At 51.4% G+C, this 26124-nt stretch overlaps 1 protein-coding gene across 1 annotated transcript; it reads left to right on the top strand.

Moving 5' to 3' along the window:
• Positions 1-1495: 1495 nt before the first annotated feature.
• Positions 1496-26124, top strand: PRDX3 (peroxiredoxin 3). Its single transcript, XM_073564278.1, has 7 exons — positions 1496-1629; positions 1744-1804; positions 4397-4538; positions 4629-4764; positions 7507-7610; positions 22966-23131; positions 26018-26124. Exons 1-7 carry the CDS (start codon positions 1594-1596, stop codon positions 26066-26068), a joined length of 696 nt encoding a protein of 231 aa, XP_073420379.1. The 5' UTR covers positions 1496-1593; the 3' UTR covers positions 26069-26124.

Raw genomic sequence — 26124 nt, forward strand, 5'->3', positions numbered from 1 at the left:
CTCAGTGTAATGGAGCACACAGGTCACTGATAAATGCTGATAGGAGGCACATGAGCAGTGCAGGTATATAAGGGCCGGAGTATTGGGTATAACATGCAGGGAATGTGTCCCTAGACCATGGTGACCTCCATTGTGAGGGGAGAAGTAGGGTCAGTGCTCAGTGTAATGGAGCACACAGGTCACTGATAAATGCTGATAGGAGGCACATGAGCAGTGCAGGTATATAAGGGCCGGAGTATTGGGTATAACATGCAGGGAATGTGCCCCTAGACCATGGTGACCTCCATTGTGAGGGGAGAAGTAGGGTCAGTGCTCAGTGTAATGGAGCACACAGGTCACTGATAAATGCTGATAGGAGACACATGAGCAGTGCAGGTATATAAGGGCCGGAGTATTGGGTATAACATGCAGGGAATGTGCCCCTAGACCATGGTGACCTCCATTGTGAGGGGAGAAGTAGGGTGAGTGCTCAGTGTAATGGAGCACACAGGTCACTGATAAATGATGATAGGAGACACATGAGCAGTGCAGGTATATAAGGGCCGGAGTATTGGGTATAACATGCAGGGAATGTGCCCCTAGACCATGGTGACCTCCATTGTGAGGGGAGAAGTAGGGTCAGTGCTCAGTGTAATGGAGCACGCAGGTCACTGATAAATGCTGATAGGAGGCACATGAGCAGTGCAGGTATATAAGGGCCGGAGTATTGGGTATAACATGCAGGGAATGTGCCCCTAGACCATGGTGACCTCCATTGTGAGGGGAGAAGTAGGGTCAGTGCTCAGTGTAATGGAGCATGCAGGTCACTGATAAATGCTGATAGGAGACACATGAGCAGTGCAGGTATATAAGGGCCGGAGTATTGGGTATAACATGCAGGGAATGTGCCCCTAGACCATGGTGACCTCCATTGTGAGGGGAGAAGTAGGGTCAGTGCTCAGTGTAATGGAGCACGCAGGTCACTGATAAATGCTGATAGGAGACACATGAACAGTGCAGGTATATAAGGGCCGGAGTATTGGGTATAACATGCAGGGAATGTGTCCCTAGACCATGGTGACCTCCATTGTGAGGGGAGAAGTAGGGTCAGTGCTCAGTGTAATGGAGCACGCAGGTCACTGATAAATGCTGATAGGAGGCACATGAGCAGTGCAGGTATATAAGGGCCGGAGTATTGGGTATAACATGCAGTGAATGTGTCCCTAGACCATGGTGACCTCCATTGTGAGGAGAGAAGTAGGGTCAGTGCTCAGTGTAATGGAGCACGCAGGTCACTGATAAATGCTGATAGGAGACACATGAGCAGTGCAGGTATATAAGGGCCGGAGTATTGGGTATAACATGCAGGGAATGTGTCCCTAGACCATGGTGACCTCCATTGTGAGGGGAGAAGTAGGGTCAGTGCTCAGTGTAATGGAGCACGCAGGTCACTGATAAATGCTGATAGGAGACACATGAGCAGTGCAGGTATATAAGGGCCGGAGTATTGGGTATATTATAGTATATAGCAGTGACGTCATCTTGTAGCTCCGCCTCCGCAGTTCATTTGGGGGCGTGTCGGTTGTCTCCTTGCTGACACGTGACCATTAGAAGATGGCGGCGCTGTGTAGAAGGTTGTTGTGTTCGCGGGTAATTCTATAGTACAGTGCTCTGACCTCTGTATAGCGCGCCCTCATTGTTTTTTTCTGTGGCGCGTTATATTTTCTCGGTGACGTTCTGTGACCGCTGTTTCTGTCTCCTCAGCTCCTCCGCTCCTCTCTATACGGCGCTTACTATGTGTCTCCAAGATGCAGCGTCAGCACCGGTGAGTACAAGACCAGCAGGGGGCGCCGCCCTCCACATACCGGCACCGATCACACCGCCTGCAGGGGGCGCCACCCTCCATATACCGGGCGCCGATCACACCGCCTGCAGGGGGCGCCGCCCTCCATATACCGGGCGCCGATCACACCGCCTGCAGGGGGCGCCACCCTCCATATACCGGCACCGATCACACCGCCTGCAGGGGGTGCCACCCTCCATATACCGGGCACCGATCACACCGCCTGCAGGGGGCGCCACCCTCCATATACCGGCACCGATCACACCGCCTGCAGGGGGCGCCACCCTCCATATACCGGCGCCGATCACACCGCCTGCAGGGGGCGCCACCCTCCATATACCGGCACCGATCACACCGCCTGCAGGGGGCGCCACCCTCCATATACCGGCGCCGATCACACCGCCTGCAGGGGGCGCCACCCTCCATATACCGGCACCGATCACACCGCCTGCAGGGGGCGCCGCCCTCCATATACCGGCACCGATCACACCGCCTGCAGGGGGCGCCACCCTCCATATACCGGGCGCCGATCACACCGCCTGCAGGGGGCGCCACCCTCCATATACCGGCACCGATCACACCGCCTGCAGGGGGCGCCACCCTCCATATACCGGCACCGATCACACCGCCTGCAGGGGGCGCCACCCTCCATATACCGGCGCCGATCACACCGCCTGCAGGGGGCGCCGCCCTCCATATACCGGCACCGATCACACCGCCTGCAGGGGGCGCCACCCTCCATATACCGGGCGCCGATCACACCGCCTGCAGGGGGCGCCGCCCTCCATATACCGGCACCGATCACACCGCCTGCAGGGGTCGCCGCCCTCCATATACCGGCACCGATCACACCGCCTGCAGGGGGCGCCACCCTCCATATACCGGCACCGATCACACCGCCTGCAGGGGGCGCCACCCTCCATATACCGGCACCGATCACACCGCCTGCAGGGGGCGCCACCCTCCATATACTGGCACCGATCACACCGCCTGCAGGGGGCGCCACCCTCCATATACCGGCACCGATCACACCGCCTGCAGGGGGCGCCGCCCTCCATATACTGGCACCGATCACACCGCCTGCAGGGGGCGCCGCCCTCCATATACCGGCACCGATCACACCGCCTGCAGGGGGCGCCGCCCTCCATATACCGGCACCGATCACACCGCCTGCAGGGGGCGCCTCCCTCCATATACCGGGCACCGATCACACCGCCTGCAGGGGGCGCCGCCCTCCATATACCGGGCGCCGATCACACCGCCTGCAGGGGGCGCCTCCCTCCATATACCGGGCGCCGATCACACCGCCTTCAGGGGGCGCCACCCTCCATATACCGGGCGCCGATCACACCGCCTGCAGGGGGCGCCACCCTCCATATACCGGGCACCGATCACACCGCCTGCAGGGGGCGCCACCCTCCATATACCGGCACCGATCACACCGCCTGCAGGGGGCGCCACCCTCCATATACCGGCACCGATCACACCGCCTGCAGGGGGCGCCACCCTCCATATACCGGCACCGATCACACCGCCTGCAGGGGGCGCCACTTTCCATATACCGGACACCGGTGAGTACAAGACCAGCAGGGGGCGCCGCCCTCCATATACCGGGCGCCGATCACACCGCCTGCAGGGGGCGCCACCCTCCATATACCGGGCACCGATCACACCGCCTTCAGGGGGCGCCACCCTCCATATACTGGGCACCGATCACACCGCCTGCAGGGGGCGCCTCCCTCCATATACCGGGCACCGATCACACCGCCTGCAGGGGGCGCCACCCTCCATATACCGGCACCGATCACACCGCCTGCAGGGGGTGCCACCCTCCATATACCGGCACCGATCACACCGCCTGCAGGGGGTGCCACCCTCCATATACCGGCACCGATCACACCGCCTTCAGGGGGCGCCACCCTCCATATACCGGGCACCGATCACACCGCCTGCAGGGGGCGCCACCCTCCATATACCGGCACCGATCACACCGCCTGCAGGGGGCGCCACCCTCCATATACCGGCACCGATCACACCGCCTGCAGGGGGCGCCACCCTCCATATACCGGCACCGATCACACCGCCTGCAGGGGGCGCCACCCTCCATATACCGGCACCGATCACACCGCCTGCAGGGGGCGCCGCCCTCCATATACCGGGCGCCGATCACACCGCCTGCAGGGGGCGCCGCCCTCCATATACCGGGCACCGATCACACCGCCTGCAGGGGGCGCCGCCCTCCATATACCGGGCACCGATCACACCGCCTGCAGGGGGCGCCACCCTCCATATACCGGCACCGATCACACCGCCTGCAGGGGGCGCCTCCCTCCATATACCGGCACCGATCACACCGCCTGCAGGGGGCGCCGCCCTCCATATACCGGGCGCCGATCACACCGCCTGCAGGGGGCGCCGCCCTCCATATACCGGCACCGATCACACGACATGATGCCATGTGGCTGATATTTCTCGCCGTCTCTCGGCGGTCGTGGGACCGCTTTCAGGTAATCTGCAGGTAACTTTGCTCTTCCTCCATCCACATTGTAATGTGTGTTGTTTTTTTTTTTTTAGGGTTGGTGCGCTTTCTCCCTGCTGTTACCCAGGCTGCACCTGCCTTTAAAGGGACGGCCGTAGTCAGCGGAGAGTTCAAAGAGCTGAGCCTGGAGAAATACAGGGGCAAATACCTGGTGCTGTTCTTCTACCCTTTGGACTTGTGAGTAGTCAGCGTCTCGCGCCCTGGCCCGCCGTCTCACGCCCTTGCCCGCCGTCTCGCGCGCCCTCTCATCCCTTCTCTCTGTTTCAGCACCTTCGTCTGTCCCACTGAGATTGTGGCTTTCAGTGACAAGGCCAATGAGTTCCACGATGTGAACTGTGAAGTGGTCGCCGTCTCTGTTGACTCACATTTCTGCCACTTGGCCTGGACTAACACCCCCCGGAAGGTGAGTGCCCTGGTACTGTCACCAATTCGGGTCACGTTTAGTCCACTGTTTCCATTTTTATGTTAGTGACTTGCGAAAGTATTCACCCCCTCTTGGTTTTTTTACCTTTTTTTGTTACGTTACAATCAGGGCTGTGGAGTCGGAGTCGGTGCTCATTTTGGTGGAGTCGGAGTTGGTATAAAATGGACCGACTCCGACTCCTAAAATATATAATAAATTGGGTACAGTAATTCAATGCAGAATGTGCTGAATATTTATTCATAGGAGTTTGTGAAAGTTATGAAATGTCCTATAAATGGCTGTTATATTCCTGATCTAAGGCTACATTCACACACAGCATTTTTGCTGCGTTTTTTGAGGATACGTTTTTCAGCTGCAAAAGCTGATCAGCTTTTTAAAAAACCGCATCACCTGAAAGGTTTTTGAGCTCATAGATAATGTTTTCAATAGCAAAAGCAGATTTCTAATCTGCTTTTATCTATATATCTATCTATCCATTTATCCATATCTGTCTATCCATATCGTATCTGTACCAAAAAGAATGAAAACCGGGTAGTACACCAATATATATTCTGTTCTATCTAAATATCTTGATTATTGGATCATAAAAATGATTAAATGTCTGATGTTCACATTGTCCTACAATAAATTTTTCACTTAAATATAATATATGTGGGAGTTGGAGTCGGTGTAAGGGAAATTGAGGAGTCGGAGTCGCAGGTTTGGCTTACCGACTCCACAGCCCTGGTTACAATCTCAGCAAGATCATGCATGGGTTATAAGAAATAAATGTAGTGGAAATACACTGCTCAAAAAAATAAAGGGAACACATAAACAGAATATAACGCCAAGTAAATCAAACTTCTGTGAAATCAAACTGCCCACTTAGGAAGCAACACTGACTGACAATCAACTTCACATGGAATAGACAACAGATGTAAATTATTGGCATTTATCAAGACCTCCTCAGTAAAGGAGTGGTTCTGCAGGTGGGGACCACAGGCCACATCTCAGTACCAACGCTTTCTGGCTGATGGTTTGGTCACTTTTGAATGTTGGTTGTGCTTTCACACTCGTGGTAGCATGAGATGGACTCTACAACCCACACGAGTGGCTCAGGTAGTGCAGCTCATCCGGGATGGCACATCAATGCGAGCTGTGACAAGGTTTGCTGTGTCAGTGTAAAGTCCAGAGGCTGGAGGCACTACCAGGAGATGTGGAGGGGGCCGTAGGAGGGCAACAGCCCAGCAGCAGGACCGCTACCTCCGTCTTTGTGCAAGGAGGAGCACGGCCAGAGCCCTACAAAATGACTTCCAGCAGGCCACAAATGTGCATGTGTCTGCACAAATGATTAGAAACCGACTCCATGAGGATGGTCTGAGGGCCCGACGTGATAAGAAACCGCGACGGAGGTTCACCTTCCAACAAGACAATGACCCAAAGCGTACTGGTAAAGCAACACTCGAGTGGTGTAAGGGGAAACGTGTAAATGTTCTGGAGTGGCAGAGTCGCAGCCTAGACCGTAATCCAATGGAGAATCTGGTCAGACGTGAAGATCACTGTTCACCAGAGGAAACCTCTAACTTGAAGGAGCTGGAGCAGTTTTGCCTTTAGGAATGGGCAAAAATCCAAGTGGCCAGTTGTGGAAAGCTCATAGAGACTTATACAAAGCAACTTGCAGTTGTAATTGCCACAATAGGAGGCTCTCCAAAGTCCTGACTTTAGGGGAGTGAAAAGCAGTGATTGGCAAGCCTCTGGATGTTCCGGTCCAATGTGTTCACCCGAACAATTAAAATAAAGTTTGGTTTTGGTACCAGAACAGTACCCGAAACTAGACCCCATTTGGATCATTGGGGACGCCTGAGCATTCATTGTTTGCCATTCATCTGACAGCACGGCAAACACTGCCTCTGATAGGCGGTAAGAGCATTGCCGCCGGTCAGAGAATTGCGGTTCCAACGCTGTCAGATGACGGCATGAGCAGCAGCTGTGACCGGCGATTAAAAAGTTTCCATCCAGTCAGAGGTGTCAACTAATGGGAGTATTAATCAGCCTGCACCTGCAAAATAAACGGTGTGGGTTCCCCAGTAATTCTGATAACCGGCCAAGCAAAACGGACAGCTGTGGGCTTCAACCTTCAACTGTCAGCTTCAGCATGGCTGGGAGTTAAAAACACAGGGGAACCTGTATAAACCACCATAAGTCCGGTGCAGGCTGAATACTCCCATCAGCAGCGCCTGCTATTGCTGTTATTAGCAGCAGCGAGTGGTTGTCTCTCGTCAGCTGACGCCTCTGTGACTAGAGGTAATCTTGCTGCCCATCAGATCTGCCAATGTTTCTCACGCTGTCATGCAGGTGGCATTGTGGGAAGCACCCCGTGATTTGGTAGCTGAACCCAAAGAGTAACACAGACTTCCTGGAAAAGACTGTTTGGGGTCAGTGCCCGCACAGTAGGCGTTCGGTACGGACCCCAAGCTTCACTGTTCGGGTTCGCCCTCCTCTAGTGAATTGTTTTGCACTCTGAAGCTTTCAGTTATTTTGTCCTATTTGTTTGCTTCACAATAGAAAGAAAACCAAATGTTCAGAGTTGTCGGCATGTTCTCTACATGAACTGATGCAAACCCTCAAACAGTGAAATTCCAAAACACGAAAAATGCCAAGAGGGTGAATAATTTCGCAAGCCACTGTAGCAGCTGTGGCGCTGCCTCTTTCCGTGCCTCATGCCTGGTGTTTGTGTTGTAGAGCGGAGGTTTGGGACACATGAACATTGCGCTGCTATCAGACTTATCCAAACAGATTTCTCGGGACTACGGGGTTCTCCTTGAAACTGCGGGGATCGCTCTCAGGTAATGGTCGTCTGCGTGGCTTCCTTATGTCATATGTGGACTCTGTGGTGCTACCATGCACTCTCCCCTCCCCCATCTGTCCTGGGTGCAGCCCCCGGTGTTGTCCACTCCCCGGTCAGTCCTAGGTGCGGCCCTGGTGTGCCCCCCCACACTCCCACGTCTGTCCTGGGCGTGACCTCTGTTATGCCCCCCCCCCTCACTCGTCTCGCCCGGGCTCAACCTTTATGCCCCCCCACTCACTCGTCTATTCTGGGTTCAACCTTTGTTATGCCCCCCCCCCCCCACACTCGTCTGTCCAGGGTTCAACCTTTGTTATGCCCCACTCACTCGCTCGTCTGTCCTGGGTTCAACCTCTGTTATGCCCCACTCACTCGCTCGTCTGTCCTGGGTTCAACCTCTGTTATGCCCCACTCACTCGCTCGTCTGTCCTGGGTTCAACCTCTGTTATGCCCCCTCCCACTTGCTCGTCTGTCCTGGGTTCAACCTCTGTTATGCCCCCCCCACGCTCGCTCGTCTGTCCTGGGTTCAACCTCTGTTATGCCCCCCCACACTCACTCGTCTGTCCTGGGTTCAACCTCTGTTATGCCCCCCCACTCACTCGTCTGTCCTGGGTTCAACCTCTGTTATGCCCCACTCACTCGATCGTCTGTCCTGGGTTCAACCTCTGTTATGCCCCCCCGCACTCACTCGTCTGTCCTGGGTTCAACCTCTGTTATGCCCCCCCACACTCACTCGTCTGTCCTGGGTTCAACCTCTGTTATGCCCCCCCACACTCACTCGTCTGTCCTGGGTTCAACCTCTGTTATGCCCCCCCACACTCACTCGTCTGTCCTGGGTTCAACCTCTGTTATGCCCCCCCACACTCACTCGTCTGTCCTGGGTTCAACCTCTGTTATGCCCCCCCCACTCACTCGTCTGTCCAGGGTTCAACCTTTGTTATGCCCCACTCACTCGATCGTCTGTCCTGGGTTCAACCTCTGTTATGCCCCACTCACTTGCTCGTCTGTCCTGGGTTCAACCTCTGTTATGCCCCACTCACTTGCTCGTCTGTCCTGGGTTCAACCTCTGTTATGCCCCACTCACTTGCTCGTCTGTCCTGGGTTCAACCTCTGTTATGCCCCACTCACTTGCTCGTCTGTCCTGGGTTCAACCTCTGTTATGCCCCACTCACTTGCTCGTCTGTCCTGGGTTCAACCTCTGTTATGCCCCCCCCCCCCCCCCCCCCACTCTCTTGTCTGTCCTGGGCACAGCCTCCCATTATGCTACCCTCCCAATATAAAAATGAGAAATGACACCGGGAAAAGTCTTGAACACATGAAAAAAGAGAGGAGCAAAAGACCTTTAAAGTCTTGACACTGGCTGAGATCTATCAGTAATTGGGAAGCAGTCCTGCCACTTAGTGACCAATAATATCAACTGATTCATCTAATGGCCTAAAGAGGTGTCTCATTACCAAGGCACCAAACAAGAAACATCTCCTGATGGTTAACACCAGTGAGCTGTCTCAAGACCTTCACAACCTTATTGTTACAAAACATCCTGATGGCATTGGTTACAGAAGAATTTCTAAACTACTGAAAGGTTCCAGTGAGCACTGAAGAGACAATCCGGAAGTGGAAAGATCATTTCACCATAAACTGGCCACGTCCAGCTGCTCCCCGGAAGATTTCGCCATAAACTGGCTACGTCCAGGTTTTCATACAGGAGTTAAGAGTTATCAGAAGAGTTGTCCAAGAACCCAGGACTGATGTGGAGAGCTACAGAAATGCCTGGAATCCGCAGCTACAAGAAAAATAATGCACTCAACCTCCATGGTGCGTATGCACACTCGCCACACAAGGCTCCATGGTGCGTATGCACACTCGCCACACAAGGCTCCATGGTGCGTATGCACACTCGCCACACAAGGCTCCATGGTGCGTATGCACACTCGCCACACAAGGCTCCATGGTGCGTATGCACACTCGCCACACAAGGCTCCATGGTGCGTATGCACACTCGCCACACAAGGCTCCATGGTGCGTATGCACACTCGCCACACAAGGCTCCATGACGTGTCCTAGAAAATATCTTTCTTTTGCCTTCTAAGTCTTAGCCTTAAACTGTAATTTAACTACTGGTTTCACACTGGCGTATCTACACGCAGCGCACGGTGCCGTTAAGCCCCGCCCCCTCCGGTCATCTCCATACTATCGCACACTGCTGCATGCGATCTGCGCACCCTATCTTTAGCGCAGATCTACCACGTCCAATGACTCACCTTGGTCCAGTCTATAGCTTACCTCTCCATAAAAGCTGATTAGATTGGTGTGACAGGAGCGATTCCTCATAACCCCATGCTGATATGGCGTTACACAGTTATTCTCAGTGAGATCATCCAGAATAACAACCCTCAGAAACCCTTCACATATCTCACCAACAATAGAGGGTAGACTTACTGGCCTATAATTTCCAGGTCACTTTTAGAGCCTTTTTGAATATTGGTACCACATTTGCTGTGCGCCAGTCCTGTGGAACAGACCCCGTCGCTATAGAGTCTCTAAATATAAGAAATAATGGCTTGTCTATTACATTACTTAGCTCTCTTGGTACTCGTGGGTGTATGCCATCTGGACCCGGAGATTTATCTATTGTAATCTTATTGAGCCGGTTTCGCACCTCTTCTTGGGTTAGATTGGTGACCCGTAGCCCCTTTCTGACATCAGACGTACTATCCCGTCCATGGGACCCGGGCCCCTATGCCCATGGACGGGATAGTACGTCTAGCGCGATCAGCGGCGCCCACGTGATGAGCGCCGCTAATCGCGGCCTGGTGTCAGCTGATTATCACAGCTGACACCCGGCACAATGTGTCAGGGGCGGTCACGGACCGCCCCGACACGTTAACCCCTTGCACACCGCGATCAAACATGATTGTGGTGTATCAGGGGTTAAAGGGAAGCATCAGCAGGGAGGGGGCTCCTGTGCTTCCCTGAGCCCCCCACGGCAGCGCAATGTGCAGCGCTGCTGCGGGGGGCTCCTTCCCTGCAGGCCCCCGAATCCAAGATGGCGACCGGGACCTTTGGGGGGCCTGCAGGAAGCTGACTTCCTCACTGCCTGCAAAGCGCAGGCATGAGGAAGTCTGCAGAACTGCCTGTGACAGATCGCTGATCTGTCACAGTGATCTGTGATGTGACAGATCAGCGATCTGGGACTATATAATAAAGTTAAAAAAAAAAAAAAAAAAGTTAAAATTTTTAAAAAATCGCCAAATAAATTAGAAAAAAAAATTCCCCAATAAATTCATTTTTTGGAAATAAAAACAAAACAATAAAAGTACACATATTAGGTATCGCCGCGTCCGTAACGACCCGCCCTATAAAACTGTCCCATTAGTTAACCCCTTTAGCGAACCCCTTAAAAAATAAAAATAAACGAAGCAAAAAATGATTTATCATACCGCCAAACAAAAAGTGCAATAACGCGCGATCAAAAAGACGCATATAAATATCCATGGTACCGCTGAAAACGTCATCTTGTCCCGCAAAAAACGAGCCGCCATACAGCATCAGCGAAATAATAAAAAGTTATAGCTTGCAGAATAAAGCGATGCAAAAATAATTATTTTTTATATAAAATTGTTTTCATTGCATAAAACCGACAAAACATAAAAAAAGACCTAAATGAGGTATCGCTGTAACCGCACTGACCCAAAGAATAAAACCACTTTATCAATTTTACCGCACACAGAACGGTGTAAACGCACCCCCCAAAAGAAATTCATGAAACGCTGGTTTTTGTTCATTCTGCGTCCCAAAAATCGGAATAAAAAGCGATAAAAAAAAGTCACGTGCCCGAAAATGGTACCAATAAAAACGTCAACTCGTCCCGCAAAGCAGTGGTCCCCAACCTTTTTTGCACCAGGGACCGGCTTCAAGCAAGACCATTCTTCCATGGCCCGGCAGGGCGGGGAATGGAGGTGTGACAGGGGCGGGGCTTTGGTCATAAGGGGGCGGGGCTATGGACGCGATTGTAGTTTAGCAGTGCATACTTATCATTTAATTATAACATTTATAATGTGACTCAACTCACCATAGGTTATGAATGAGTGGGAGCACCGGGCTTGTTTCTCTGTTTCAGTGGGAGCACTGGGCTACTTCTACTGATGACCGTCACTGCTAATGATGATTGGAACCTACAAGGAAATGGGAGCATTGAGCACTTAAGAAAAATTGTACTGGAGTACTGTACATGCTGATTATTTTCTAATCATCAGAAAATGTATGTGTTCCCCCCCATCCTGTCCAGCTCTGTGTGGCTCCCCCTGTTGTATGCATGGCTCCCCTGTTCCATCCTGTATACATGGCTCCGCTCCCATTCTCCCTCCCTTGTATATACGGCTCCCCTCCCATTCTCCCTCCCTTGTATATACGGCTCCACTCCCACTCTCCCTCCCTTGTATATATGGCTCCGCTCCCACTCTCCCTCCCTTGTATATATGGCTCCGCTCCCACTCTCCCTCCCTTGTATACATGGTTCCCTTCCCATTCTCCCTCCTGTATATACGGCTCCACTCCCACTCTCCCTCCCCTGTATATACGGCTCCGCTCCCACTCTCCCTCCCTTGTATATATGGCTCCGCTCCCACTCTCCCTCCCCTGTATATACGGCTCCGCTCCCGCTCTCCCTCCCTTGTATATACGGCTCCGCTCCCGCTCTCCCTCCCTTGTATATACGGCTCCGCTCCCGCTCTCCCTCCCTTGTATATACGGCTCCGCTCCCGCTCTCCCTCCCTTGTATATACGGCTCCGCTCCCGCTCTCCCTCCCTTGTATATACGGCTCCGCTCCCGCTCTCCCTCCCTTGTATATACGGCTCCGCTCCCGCTCTCCCTCCCTTGTATATACGGCTCCGCTCCCGCTCTCCCTCCCCTGTATATACGGCTCCGCTCCCGCTCTCCCTCCCCTGTATATACGGCTCCGCTCCCACTCTCCCTCCCCTGTATATACGGCTCCGCTCCCACTCTCCCTCCCCTGTATATACGGCTCCGCTCCCACTCTCCCTCCCCTGTATATACGGCTCCGCTCCCACTCTCCCTCCCTTGTATATACGGCTCCGCTCCCACTCTCCCTCCCTTGTATATACGGCTCCGCTCCCACTCTCCCTCCCTTGTATATACGGCTCCGCTCCCACTCTCCCTCCCTTGTATATACGGCTCCGCTCCCACTCTCCCTCCCTTGTATATACGGCTCCGCTCCCACTCTCCCTCCCTTGTATATATGGCTCCCCTCGGCTCCCCATCATACTTACCCTCACATCGCTGACCTTCCTTCCGCTGAACTTCCCTCCCTGCATCTTGCGGCGCTTCAGCTCCTGTGCGGAGCGGTCACGTGCTACCGCTCATTAAGGTCTATGAATATGGACGCCACGCCTATGGGAGATGAGTGCATCCATATTCATGACCTTAAATGAGCGGTACACTTGACCGCTCAGCGCTGGATGAAGCCGCCGCGCTGACAGGGACCGCTAGGTGAGTATCAGCTGCTGCACCGGCGCCGGTTCCCCTTGTGTCTGCGGACCGGCAAGGGCACTGCAACGGCCCGGTGCTGGGCCGCGGACCGGTGGTTGGGGACCCCTGCTGCAAACAATAAGACCTCACATGACTCGGTGGGTCTAAAGACGGAAAATTTATAGCTCTCAATATGTGGTGATGCAAAAACTATTTTTACAATAAAAAGCGTCTTTTAGCGTGTGACAGCTGCCAAACATAAAAACCGCCATAAATAGTAAATCAAACCCCCCGTTATCACCCCCTTAGTGAGGGGAAAATAATAAAATAAAAAAAATGTATTTATTTCCATTTTCCCATTAGGGTTAGGGCTAGGGTTAGGGCTGAGATTAGGGTTAGGGGTGTGTTGGGGTTAGGGCTCAGATTAGGGTTAGGGTTGGAGTTATAATTGGGGGTTTCCACTGTTTGGGCACATCAGGTGCTCTCCAAACGTAACATGGCGTCTGATCTCAATTCCAGCCAATTCTGAGTTGAAAAAGTCCAATGGTGCTCCTTCCCTTCCAAGCTCTGCCATGCGCCCAAACAGTGTTTTACCCCCACATATGGGGTATCGGCCTACTCAGGACAAATTGCAAAACAACTTTTGGGGTCCAATTTCTCCTGTTGCCCTTAGAAAAATAAATTGGGGGCAAAAATATTTTTGTGGAAAAAAAGATTTTTTTTATTTTCACGCCCGGGTGTTATAAACTTCTGTGAAGCCCTTGGGGGTTCAAAGTGCTCACCACACATCTAGATAAGTTCCGTGCGGGGTCTAGTTTCCAAAATGGGGTCATCTGTGGGGGTTTTCCACTGTTTAGGTACATCAGGGGCTCTCCAAAGGCAACATGACACCCGCAGACCATTCCATCAAAGTCTGCATTCCAAAACGTCACTACTTCCCTTCCGAACCCCGACGTGTGCCCATACAGTAGTTTTCTCCTACATATGAGGTATCAGTGTACTCAGGACAAATTGGAAAACAACTTTTGGGGTCCAATTTCTCCTGTTACCCTTGGGGAAAATAAAAAAAAATTGGGGACTAATTGATCATGTTTGTGGAAAAAATGATTTTTTATTTTCATGCCCGGGCATTATAAACTTCTGTGAAGCACTTTGGGGTTCAAAGTGCTCACCACACATCTAGATAAGTTCCGTAGGGGGTCTAGTTTCCAAACTGGGGTCACTTGTAGGGGGTTTCCACTGTTTAGGTACATCAGGGGCTCTCCAAATGTGACATGGCGTCCGATCTGAATTCCAGACAATTTTGCATTGAAAAAGTCCATCGGCGCTCCTTCCCTTCTGAGCTCTGTCATGCGCCGAAACAGTCGTTCCCCCCCACATATCAGGTATCGGCGTACTCAGGACAAACTGCACAATAACTTTTGCAGTCCAATTTCTCCTGTTACCCTTGGTAAAATAAAAAAAATTGAACCAGAGAAATACTAAGGAAATCCTGAAAACATGATCTGTTGGTGGGCCTTGAGGACTGGAGTTGGGGAACCCAGGGTTACAGGACGGCCAAGAGAAGAGGACTCGGGTCCTGCCAGTGCTGCTGCTGCTGTTCCTTCATCCTCATCAGATGAGGAGTTTGATTTCGAAAAGTATTTGGACGACATGGAGCAGGGAAAGCGTTGCTGCAGGAAAAAGATTCCACTGCCATAGAAAACAGTGACCAGATTTCAGCAAAGAAGTAGAAGATTTCAATCGTTCATGAAACCTGACTGTGCACGAGGCAATTCCATCCCACCCTGACATTGTTAGAGATGCTGCCCACGTGGTTACTACTTTGCCACCAGCCCAAGTTACTGTAGAGAGGTTGTTCTCTAACCTTAGAATAATGATGAGGTCAGATGTGAGGTCATCTATGAGGGAGGGTCTGATGGAGGCAATACTATTTCTCAGAACACATTCATAGACTGCACACACGCTACTCAGTACGGTTTTGTTAAAAACTGTTTTTTTTCCCCATTTACTGCAGTGTGTAATTGTAAATATGCAAAGTGTTTTTGTTCTAAAGATGTATTCCAATAAATGTATTTTATGTTCTAAATGGCTTGATTATGGTATCATAATAACGATTAAAAGCCTGATGCTACCATTTTACTACAGTACATTTATCACTTAAACATGAGCCACGTATGAGGGAGTTCATGGGAATAGGGGAGTCGGAGGTTTGCCCTGGTATTTGCTACATGGCATAGTGTGATAGTGTGACAAGTTTTTTTAGACGTTCAGTCATCGTGGAGCGGGAGCACCGTATAGCTGACACTAGGGTGCCGACCTCCCGACATGTAGGGGCACCTTAGGGAATTAGACTATAGAGCCTGTGACTTTGATTATTTTTACGCTGTTTTCCCGTGATGTCTTTTTTACTATTTTAAAATAGTTTAAAAATGTTTTCTTTCTAGAATTGTTCATTTCTCATTATTGTACAACTTATGGACATCTATGGTGATTTATTTGCCTGTGTGGATTGGATGGGAGAATTTCATGTCAATAGCACCTTTACAAACAGACTTGCTGTGGCAATGCACATACAGGAGCTTCTCGCAAAAGTAGATTATCAAAAAGTGAATTTATTTCATTTCTTCAATACAAAAAAGTGAAGCTCATATATTTATATCGTCTTTACAAAAGGTGATCTATTTCACGTGTTTATGGATGGAAGGCTTTTGAGTGTCATCGTAAAGAAAGGTGGCTATGTTGGTCACTGATTTTTGTTTTTCAATGTCAAATGTTTATTTCTAAACTAGAGGTATGCCCGATGCTATCGGGAGGGAAGTGTGAGTAACGTGTGTGTATGTACGTGTGTGTATGTACATGGTGGGCAGGCGGCGGCGGGGCTCCCGGCGGTGGCCAGCTGACAGGAAAGACCGCGGCTTGCGGCCTATGCTGGAGATGGGGTGTGACGCCACCAGAGGTCGCCCGCACCCCATCTCCAGCACAGGCCGCAAGCCGCGGTCTTCCCTGCCAGCTGTGACGGAGGTGGGTGGGCAGACAGCGGCGGGTCATGTGTGTGGGGTGGAGGGTCCCGGCGCGACACGCTGTAACGTGTATTTTTTCAGTACGACGACACACTGTAGGTGCACTGAGACGCTTTACCCTTTATGTACAGCGTGTAGTATTTTAGGTCCAGTGACACACTGTAGTGTGTGTGTTTTAGGTCCAGTGACACACTGTAGTGTGTGTGTGTTTTAGGTCCAGTGACACACTGTAGTGTGTGTGTGTTTTAGGTCCAGTGACACACTGTAGTGTGTGTGTGTTTTAGGTCCAGTGACACACTGTAGTGTGTGTGTGTTTTAGGTCCAGTGACACACTGTAGTGTGTGTGTGTTTTAGGTCCAGTGACACACTGTAGTGTGTGTTTTAGGTCCAGTGACACACTGTAGTGTGTGTGTGTTTTAGGTCCAGTGACACACTGTAGTGTGTGTGTGTTTTGGGTCCAGTGACACACTGTAGTGTGTGTGTGTTTTGGGTCCAGTGACACACTGTAGTGTGTGTGTGTTTTAGGTCCAGTGACACACTGTAGTGTGTGTGTGTTTTAGGTCCAGTGACACACTGTAGTGTGTGTGTGTTTTAGGTCCAGTGACACACTGTAGTGTGTGTGTGTTTTGGGTCCAGTGACACACTGTAGTGTGTGTGTGTTTTGGGTCCAGTGACACACTGTAGTGTGTGTGTGTTTTAGGTCCAGTGACACACTGTAGTGTGTGTGTGTGTTTTAGGTCCAGTGACACGCTGTAGTGTGTGTTTTAGGTCCAGTGACACGCTGTAGTGTGTGTTTTAGGTCCAGTGACACGCTGTAGTGTGTGTTTTAGGTCCAGTGACACGCTGTAGTGTGTGTGTTTTAGGTCCAGTGACACGCTGTAGTGTGTGTGTTTTAGGTCCAGTGACACGCTGTAGAGTGTGTGTTTTAGGTCCAGTGACACGCTGTAGAGTGTGTGTTTTAGGTCCAGTGACACGCTGTAGAGTGTGTGTTTTAGGTCCAGTGACACGCTGTAGAGTGTGTGTTTTAGGTCCAGTGACACGCTGTAGTGTGTGTGTTTTAGGTCCAGTGACACGCTGTAGTGTGTGTTTTTTAGGTCCAGTGACACGCTGTAGTGTGTGTGTTTTAGGTCCAGTGACACGCTGTAGTGTGTGTGTTTTAGGTCCAGTGACACGCTGTAGTGTGTGTTTTAGGTCCAGTGACACGCTGTAGTGTGTGTGTTTTAGGTCCAGTGACACGCTGTAGTGTGTGTGTTTTAGGTCCAGTGACACGCTGTAGTGTGTGTGTTTTAGGTCCAGTGACACGCTGTAGTGTGTGCAGGGCTGTGGAGTCGGTAAGCCAAACCTGCGACTCCGACTCCGACTCCTCAATTTCCCTTACACCGACTCCGACTCCGACTCCCACACATATTGCTTATATTTAAGTGAAAAATGTATTGTAGTACAATGTGAACCTCAGACATTTAATCATTTTTATGATCCAATAATCAAGATATTTACATAGAACAGAATATATATTGGTGTACTACCCGGCTTTCATTCTTTTTGGTACAGATACGATATGGATAGACAGATATGGATAAATGGATAGAGCAGATTTCTAATCTGCTTTTGCTATTGAAAACATTATCTATGAGCTCAAAAACCTTTCAGGTGATGCAGTTTTTTAAAAAGATGATCAACTTTTGCAGCTGAAAAACGTATCCTCAAAAAACACAGGAAAAATGCTGTGTGTGAATGTAGCCTTAGATCAGGAATAGAACAGCCATTTATAGGACATTTCATAACTTTCCCAAACTCCTATGAAAAAATATTCAGCACATCCTGCATTGAACTACTGTACCCAATTTATTATATATTTTAGGAGTCGGAGTCGGTCCATTTTATACCAACTCCGACTCCGACTCCACCAAAATGAGCTCCGACTCTCCGACTCCGACTCCACGACTCCGACTCCGACTCCACAGCCCTGAGTGTGTGTGTGTGTTTTAGGTCCAGTGACATGCTGTAGTGTGTGTATGTTTTAGGTCCAGTGACATGCTGTAGTGTGTGTATGTTTTAGGTCCAGTGACACGCTGTAGTGTGTGTGTTTTGGGTCCAGTGACACGCTGTAGTGTGTGTGTGTTTTGGGTCCAGTGACACGCTGTAGTGTGTGTGTTTTGGGTCCAGTGACACGCTGTAGTGTGTGTGTGTTTTGGGTCCAGTGACACGCTGTAGTGTGTGTGTGTTTTGGGTCCAGTGACACACTGTAGTGTGTGTGTGTGTGTGTTTTAGGTCCAGTGACACACTGTAGTGTGTGTGTTTTAGGTCCAGTGACACACTGTAGTGTGTGTGTTTTAGGTCCAGTGACACACTGTAGTGTGTGTGTTTTAGGTCCAGTGACACACTGTAGTGTGTGTGTTTTAGGTCCAGTGACACACTGTAGTGTGTGTGTTTTAGGTCCAGTGACACACTGTAGTGTGTGTGTTTTAGGTCCAGTGACACACTGTAGTGTGTGTGTTTTAGGTCCAGTGACACACTGTAGTGTGTGTGTTTTAGGTCCAGTGACACACTGTAGTGTGTGTGTTTTAGGTCCAGTGACACACTGTAGTGTGTGTGTTTTAGGTCCAGTGACACACTGTAGTGTGTGTGTGTGTGTGTTTTAGGTCCAGTGACACGCTGTAGTGTGTGTGTGTTTTAGGTCCAGTGACACGCTGTAGTGTGTGTGTGTTTTAGGTCCAGTGACACGCTGTAGTGTGTGTGTGTGTTTTAGGTCCAGTGACACGCTGTAGTGTGTGTGTGTGTTTTAGGTCCAGTGACACGCTGTAGTGTGTGTGTTTTTTAGGTCCAGTGACACACTGTAGTGTGTGTGTTTTTTAGGTCCAGTGACACACTGTAGTGTGTGTTTTAGGTCCAGTGACACGCTGTAGTGTGTGTGTGTGTGTTTTAGGTCCAGTGACAGGCTGTAGTGTGTGTGTGTGTGTGTGTGTTTTAGGTCCAGTGACAGGCTGTAGTGTGTGTGTGTGTGTTTTAGGTCCAGTGACAGGCTGTAGTGTGTGTGTGTTTTAGGTCCAGTGACAGGCTGTAGTGTGTGTGTGTGTGTGTGTGTGTTTTTTTTAGGTCCAGTGACACACTGTAGTGTGTGTGTTTTAGGTCCAGTGACACACTGTAGTGTGTGTGTTTTTTAGGTCCAGTGACACACTGTAGTGTGTGTGTTTTTTAGGTCCAGTGACACACTGTAGTGTGTGTGTTTTAGGTCCAGTGACACGCTGTAGTGTGTGTGTGTGTTTTAGATCCAGTGACACGCTGTAGTGTGTGTGTGTGTGTTTTAGGTCCAGTGACACGCTGTAGTGTATGTGTGTTTTAGGTCCAGTGACAGGCTGTAGTGTGTGTGTTTTAGGTCCAGTGACAGGCTGTAGTGTGTGTGTGTGTTTTAGGTCCAGTGACAGGCTGTAGTGTGTGTGTGTGTGTGTGTGTTTTAGGTCCAGTGACAGGCTGTAGTGTGTGTGTGTGTGTGTGTGTTTTAGGTCCAGTGACAGGCTGTAGTGTGTGTGTGTGTGTGTTTTAGGTCCAGTGACAGGCTGTAGTGTGTGTGTGTGTTTTAGGTCCAGTGACAGGCTGTAGTGTGTGTGTGTGTGTTTTAGGTCCAGTGACAGGCTGTAGTGTGTGTGTGTTTTAGGTCCAGTGACAGGCTGTAGTGTGTGTGTGTGTGTGTGTGTTTTTTTTAGGTCCAGTGACACACTGTAGTGTGTGTGTTTTAGGTCCAGTGACACGCTGTAGTGTGTGTGTGTTTTAGGTCCAGTGACAGGCTGTAGTGTGTGTGTGTGTGTTTTAGGTCCAGTGACAGGCTGTAGTGTGTGTTTTAGGTCCAGTGACAGGCTGTAGTGTGTGTGTGTGTGTGTGTGTGTGTGTGTTTTAGGTCCAGTGACAGGCTGTAGTGTGTGTGTTTTAGGTCCAGTGACAGGCTGTAGTGTGTGTGTTTTAGGTCCAGTGACAGGCTGTAGTGTGTGTGTGTGTGTGTGTTTTAGGTCCAGTGACAGGCTGTAGTGTGTGTGTGTGTGTTTTAGGTCCAGTGACAGGCTGTAGTGTGTGTGTGTGTTTTAGGTCCAGTGACAGGCTGTAGTGTGTGTGTGTGTGTGTGTTTTAGGTCCAGTGACAGGCTGTAGTGTGTGTGTGTGTGTTTTAGGTCCAGTGACACGCTGTAGTGTGTGTGTTTTAGGTCCAGTGACACGCTGTAGTGTGTGTGTGTGTTTTAGGTCCAGTGACACGCTGTAGTGTGTGTGTGTGTTTTAGGTCCAGTGACACGCTGTAGTGTGTGTGTGTGTTTTAGGTCCAGTGACACGCTGTAGTGTGTGTGTGTGTGTGTGTTTTAGGTCCAGTGACACGCTGTAGTGTGTGTGTGTGTGTTTTAGGTCCAGTGACACGCTGTAGTGTGTGTGTTTTAGGTCCAGTGACACGCTGTAGTGTGTGTGTTTTAGGTCCAGTGACACGCTGTAGTGTGTGTGTTTTAGGTCCAGTGACACGCTGTAGTGTGTGTGTGTGTGTTTTAGGTCCAGTGACACACTGTAGTGTGTGTGTGTGTGTGTGTGTTTAGGTCCAGTGACACTGTAGTGTGTGTGTGTGTGTGTGTGTTTTAGGTCCAGTGACACACTGTAGTGTGTGTGTGTGTTTTAGGTCCAGTGACACACTGTAGTGTGTGTGTGTTTTAGGTCCAGTGACACGCTGTAGTGTGTGTGTGTGTTTTAGGTCCAGTGACACGCTGTAGTGTGTGTGTGTGTGTGTGTGTGTGTGTTTTAGGTCCAGTGACACACTGTAGTGTGTGTGTTTTAGGTCCAGTGACACGCTGTAGTGTGTGTGTGTGTGTGTTTTAGGTCCAGTGACACACTGTAGTGTGTGTGTGTTTTAGGTCCAGTGACACACTGTAGTGTGTGTGTGTTTTAGGTCCAGTGACACACTGTAGTGTGTGTGTGTGTGTGTGTTTTAGGTCCAGTGACACACTGTAGTGTGTGTGTGTGTGTGTGTGTTTTAGGTCCAGTGACACACTGTAGTGTGTGTGTGTGTGTGTTTTAGGTCCAGTGACACACTGTAGTGTGTGTGTGTGTGTGTGTGTTTTAGGTCCAGTGACACACTGTAGTGTGTGTGTGTGTGTGTTTTAGGTCCAGTGACACACTGTAGTGTGTGTGTGTGTGTGTTTTAGGTCCAGTGACACACTGTAGTGTGTGTGTGTGTGTGTTTTAGGTCCAGTGACACACTGTAGTGTGTGTGTGTGTGTGTGTTTTAGGTCCAGTGACACACTGTAGTGTGTGTGTGTGTGTGTGTGTGTGTTTTAGGTCCAGTGACACACTGTAGTGTGTGTGTGTGTGTGTGTTTTAGGTCCAGTGACACACTGTAGTGTGTGTGTGTGTGTGTGTTTTAGGTCCAGTGACACACTGTAGTGTGTGTGTGTGTGTGTTTTAGGTCCAGTGACACACTGTAGTGTGTGTGTGTGTGTGTTTTAGGTCCAGTGACACGCTGTAGTGTGTGTGTGTGTGTTTTAGGTCCAGTGACAGGCTGTAAGTGTAACCTTTTTTTTTATGTACACCAATGCAGAGTCTGCTGGCAGGTGCATCACACCAATGACATGCAGTGACGCAGTTCATAATTGAACAGTTAGAGCAACTGAATTCACACATGCGCGGTGGCCGGGATCCCAGTGGCGGCTGTGATTCCAATGGCCGTCGGGATCGCAGCGGTGGCCTGGATCCGAGCGGCATCACTTGGGTGTACCAAAATGGTGGTCGGCGTACTTCCGGTGCGGAGCAGTGGATTGTGGGATTTGGGGACATCCAGACGGAAGTGGATGACAGACAATTTAAGGCAATTATATATAGTGTCATATTGGTTTGCCTGGTGAAAATAAATAAGTGAGATGGGTATATATTTGGTTTTTATTAAGTTACCTAGTAATTCTGCACAGTAATAGTTACCTGCACAAACCGAGATCCTCCTAAGGCTGCTTTCAGACTTGCGTTACCAGGAACAGCGCTCGGCCGCAGCTAAGCTCCGCCCCCTCCGGTCAGCTCCTCCTATGGTCGCATGACGCTGCATGCGATCAGTGTACCCTATATTTAGCGTTGGGTACACTCGCCGTGCACTGGTGTTTTTGCTGGCGCGTGCGCCCTTTTTGCGCTGCGCCAATGTGCGCCAAATGCACCTTGTTGCATTATTGTGCGTTCGGCACAGCACAAAAAGGGTGCACGCGCCAGCAAAAACATACCAGCGCACCCAGCGCTATATATAGGGTACGCTGATCGCATGCGTCATGCGACCATAGGAGGAGCTGACCGGAGGGGGCGCGGCTGGGGGCGGAGCTTAGCTTGGTAACGCAAGTCTGAGAATCCTCTCAAATACAATTTGCCTAATAATTCTGCTCACAGTGTAGTATAGGGATGAGGGCGATCATTCCTGCCAGGATAGGGATGACGGGGCCGTGTGTATCAGGATGGGGATGAGGGGACCATATATACCCGGATAGGTGATATTAAGTACAGAATTGACCATTTTTTGCTTCAATTTTTTTTTTTCTCCTAATTTCCTCCTCTAAACCTAGGTGCAGTGCGTCTTATATACCGTATTTTTTGGGCTATATTATATAAATATTGCTAAAAAAGAAAGGGAACATTACACCCCCACATCCTAGATATCACAATGAAATATTCCAGTTGCAGATCTTTGCTCATTACATAGTGGAATGCATTGAGAACATTAAACTGATGTACAGTATATATAATAATTTCATAATTGGTGTATATATCTTGTATGTACCGTATATATAATGTATGCATAGTGTGTATATTGTGTGTGTATACACATGCCTCTCCCTTTTCCAGGGGGCTCTTTATAATTGATCCCAATGGGATTGTGCGGCACATGAGCGTGAACGACCTTCCTGTGGGGCGGAGTGTGGAGGAGACGCTGCGATTGGTCAAAGCCTTCCAGTATGTAGAGACACATGGGGAGGTCTGTCCTGCCAACTGGACTCCCCGCTCACCCACGGTACGTACCCTCCATCCGCTTCCAGTACAGCCCCCGCCAGCTTGTTAATGCTCATATGTCTGCTTGCTGTTGAACTTGATATGTCTTGTTGGATCATTGCATGAACTCATCTGGCTTTTGTCACACTCTGGATTATCTGCTCGTTGTTATCTAGCACATGATGGCGCTCTTATGTGAATGCTGACTTATTAGAATGTTATCACAGCTTCATGTGTGGCTCAGTCTCCAAAGTTTAACATGGGTTTTCTGCCTTTAAACATATTTAGTTTTCATTTTCACCAGCAGAGGTCTTGATAATGTTTAGGAAATGAATCCATGTTAGAGGAAGCCACCTGAGCTCTGGGAATGTGGAGGGGAGAGCCGCAGAGATCCGCCACCTGAGCTCTGGGAATGTGGAGGGGGGAGTCTCAGAGATCCGCCACCTGAGCTCTGGGAATGTGGAGGGGGGAGTCTCAGAGATCCGCCACCTGAGCTCTGGGAATGTGGAGGGGGGAGTCTCAGAGATCCGCCTCCGAGCTCTGGGAATGTGGAGGGGAGAGCCGCAGAGATCCGCCACCTGAGCTCTGGGAATGTGGAGGGGAGAGCCGCAGAGATCCGCCACCTGAGCTCTGGGAATGTGGAGGGGAGAGCCGCAGAGATCCGCCACCTGAGCTCTGGGAATGTGGAGGGGGGAGTCTCAGAGATCCGCCTCCGAGCTCTGGGAATGTGGAGGGGGGAGTCTCAGAGATCCGCCTCCGAGCTCTGGGAATGTGGAGGGGGGAGTCTCAGAGATCCGCCACCTGAGCTCTGGGAATGTGGAGGGGAGAGCCGCAGAGATCCGCCACCTGAGCTCTGGGAATGTGGAGGGGGGAGTCTCAGAGATCCGCCTCCGAGCTCTGGGAATGTGGAGGGGGGAGTCTCAGAGATCCGCCTCCGAGCTCTGGGAATGTGGAGGGGGGAGTCTCAGAGATCCGCCTCCGAGCTCTGGGAATGTGGAGGGGGGAGTCTCAGAGATCCGCCTCCGAGCTCTGGGAATGTGGAGGGGGGAGTCTCAGAGATCCGCCTCCGAGCTCTGGGAATGTGGAGGGGGGAGTCTCAGAGATCCGCCTCCGAGCTCTGGGAATGTGGAGGGGGGAGTCTCAGAGATCCGCCTCCGAGCTCTGGGAATGTGGAGGGGGGAGTCTCAGAGATCCGCCTCCGAGCTCTGGGAATGTGGAGGGGGGAGTCTCAGAGATCCGCCTCCGAGCTCTGGGAATGTGGAGGGGGGAGTCTCAGAGATCCGCCTCCGAGCTCTGGGAATGTGGAGGGGGGAGTCTCAGAGATCCGCCTCCGAGCTCTGGGAATGTGGAGGGGGGAGTCTCAGAGATCCGCCTCCGAGCTCTGGGAATGTGGAGGGGGGAGTCTCAGAGATCCGCCTCCGAGCTCTGGGAATGTGGAGGGGGGAGTCTCAGAGATCCGCCTCCGAGCTCTGGGAATGTGGAGGGGGGAGTCTCAGAGATCCGCCTCCGAGCTCTGGGAATGTGGAGGGGGGAGTCTCAGAGATCCGCCTCCGAGCTCTGGGAATGTGGAGGGGGGAGTCTCAGAGATCCGCCTCCGAGCTCTGGGAATGTGGAGGGGGGAGTCTCAGAGATCCGCCTCCGAGCTCTGGGAATGTGGAGGGGGGAGTCTCAGAGATCCGCCTCCGAGCTCTGGGAATGTGGAGGGGGGAGTCTCAGAGATCCGCCACCTGAGCTCTGGGAATGTGGAGGGGGGAGTCTCAGAGATCCGCCACTGAGCTCTGGGAATGTGGAGGGAGGGGGGGGGGGGTGCAGAGATTCGCCTCTGAGCTCTAGGAATGTGGAGGGAGAGAGCCGCAGAGATCCGCCTTTGAGCTCTGGGAATGTGGAGGGAGGGCCGCAGAGATCGGTCTCTGAGCTCTGGGAATGTAGAGGAGGGGGCCGCAGAGATCGGTCTCTGAGCTCTGGGAATGTGGAGGGAGGGCCGCAGAGATCGGTCTCTGAGCTCTGGGAATGTAGAGGAGGGGGCCGCAGAGATCGGTCTCTGAGCTCTGGGAATGTAGAGGAGGGGGCCGCAGAGATCGGCCTCTGAGCTCTGGGAATGTAGAGGAGGGGGCCGCAGAGATCCGCCTCTGAGCTCTGGGAATGTGGAGGGAGGGCCGCAGAGATCCGCCTCTGAGCTCTGGGAATGTGGAGGGAGGGCCGCAGAGATCCGCCTTTGAGCTCTGGGAATGTGGAGGGAGGGCCGCAGAGATCCGCCTCTGAGCTCTGGGAATGTGGAGGGAGGGCCGCAGAGATCCGCCTTTGAGCTCTGGGAATGTGGAGGGAGGGGGCCGCAGAGATCCGCCTTTGAGCTCTGGGAATGTGGAGGGAGGGCCGCAGAGATCCGCCTCTGAGCTCTGGGAATGTGGAGGGAGGGCCGCAGAGATCCGCCTCTGAGCTCTGGGAATGTGGAGGGAGGGCCGCAGAGATCCGCCTTTGAGCTCTGGGAATGTGGAGGGAGGGGGCCGCAGAGATCCGCCTTTGAGCTCTGGGAATGTGGAGGGAGGGGGCCGCAGAGATCCGCCTTTGAGCTCTGGGAATGTGGAGGGAGGGCCGCAGAGATCCGCCTCTGAGCTCTGGGAATGTGGAGGGAGGGGGGGGCCGCAGAGATCGGTCTCTGAGCTCTGGGAATGTGGAGGGAGGGCCGCAGAGATCGGTCTCTGAGCTCTGGGAATGTAGAGGAGGGGGCCGCAGAGATCGGTCTCTGAGCTCTGGGAATGTGGAGGGAGGGCCGCAGAGATCGGTCTCTGAGCTCTGGGAATGTAGAGGAGGGGGCCGCAGAGATCGGTCTCTGAGCTCTGGGAATGTAGAGGGAGGACTGCCTATTTTTGTTTATATTTTGTTTCATCTCTCCTCTTCTCACTTCCAGATTAAGCCAAGTCCAGACGGATCTAAAGAATACTTTGAGAAAGTGAACTGATGGTGATGTGTATGAAGATGAATTCTGACAGAATTAAAGCTGTTTTTCGCATATGA

The sequence above is a fragment of the Dendrobates tinctorius genome, unplaced genomic scaffold, assembly GCF_039654945.1.
Source record: "Dendrobates tinctorius isolate UK_male_01 unplaced genomic scaffold, ASM3965494v1 ptg000443l, whole genome shotgun sequence".
Taxonomy (NCBI): Eukaryota; Metazoa; Chordata; class Amphibia; order Anura; family Dendrobatidae; genus Dendrobates; species Dendrobates tinctorius.

What these genes read in the sequence shown, in the direction of transcription:
- PRDX3 (XM_073564278.1), top strand. Translation starts at nt 1,594, where the DNA reads ATGGCGGCGCTGTGTAGAAGGTTGTTGTGTTCGCGG. An exon ending in GAAGGTTGTTGTGTTCGCGG is followed by an intron (nt 1,630 to 1,743) that starts GTAATTCTATAG and finishes CTGTCTCCTCAG; the next exon opens with CTCCTCCGCTCCTCTCTATA. An exon ending in TTCTTCTACCCTTTGGACTT is followed by an intron (nt 4,539 to 4,628) that starts GTGAGTAGTCAG and finishes TCTCTGTTTCAG; the next exon opens with CACCTTCGTCTGTCCCACTG.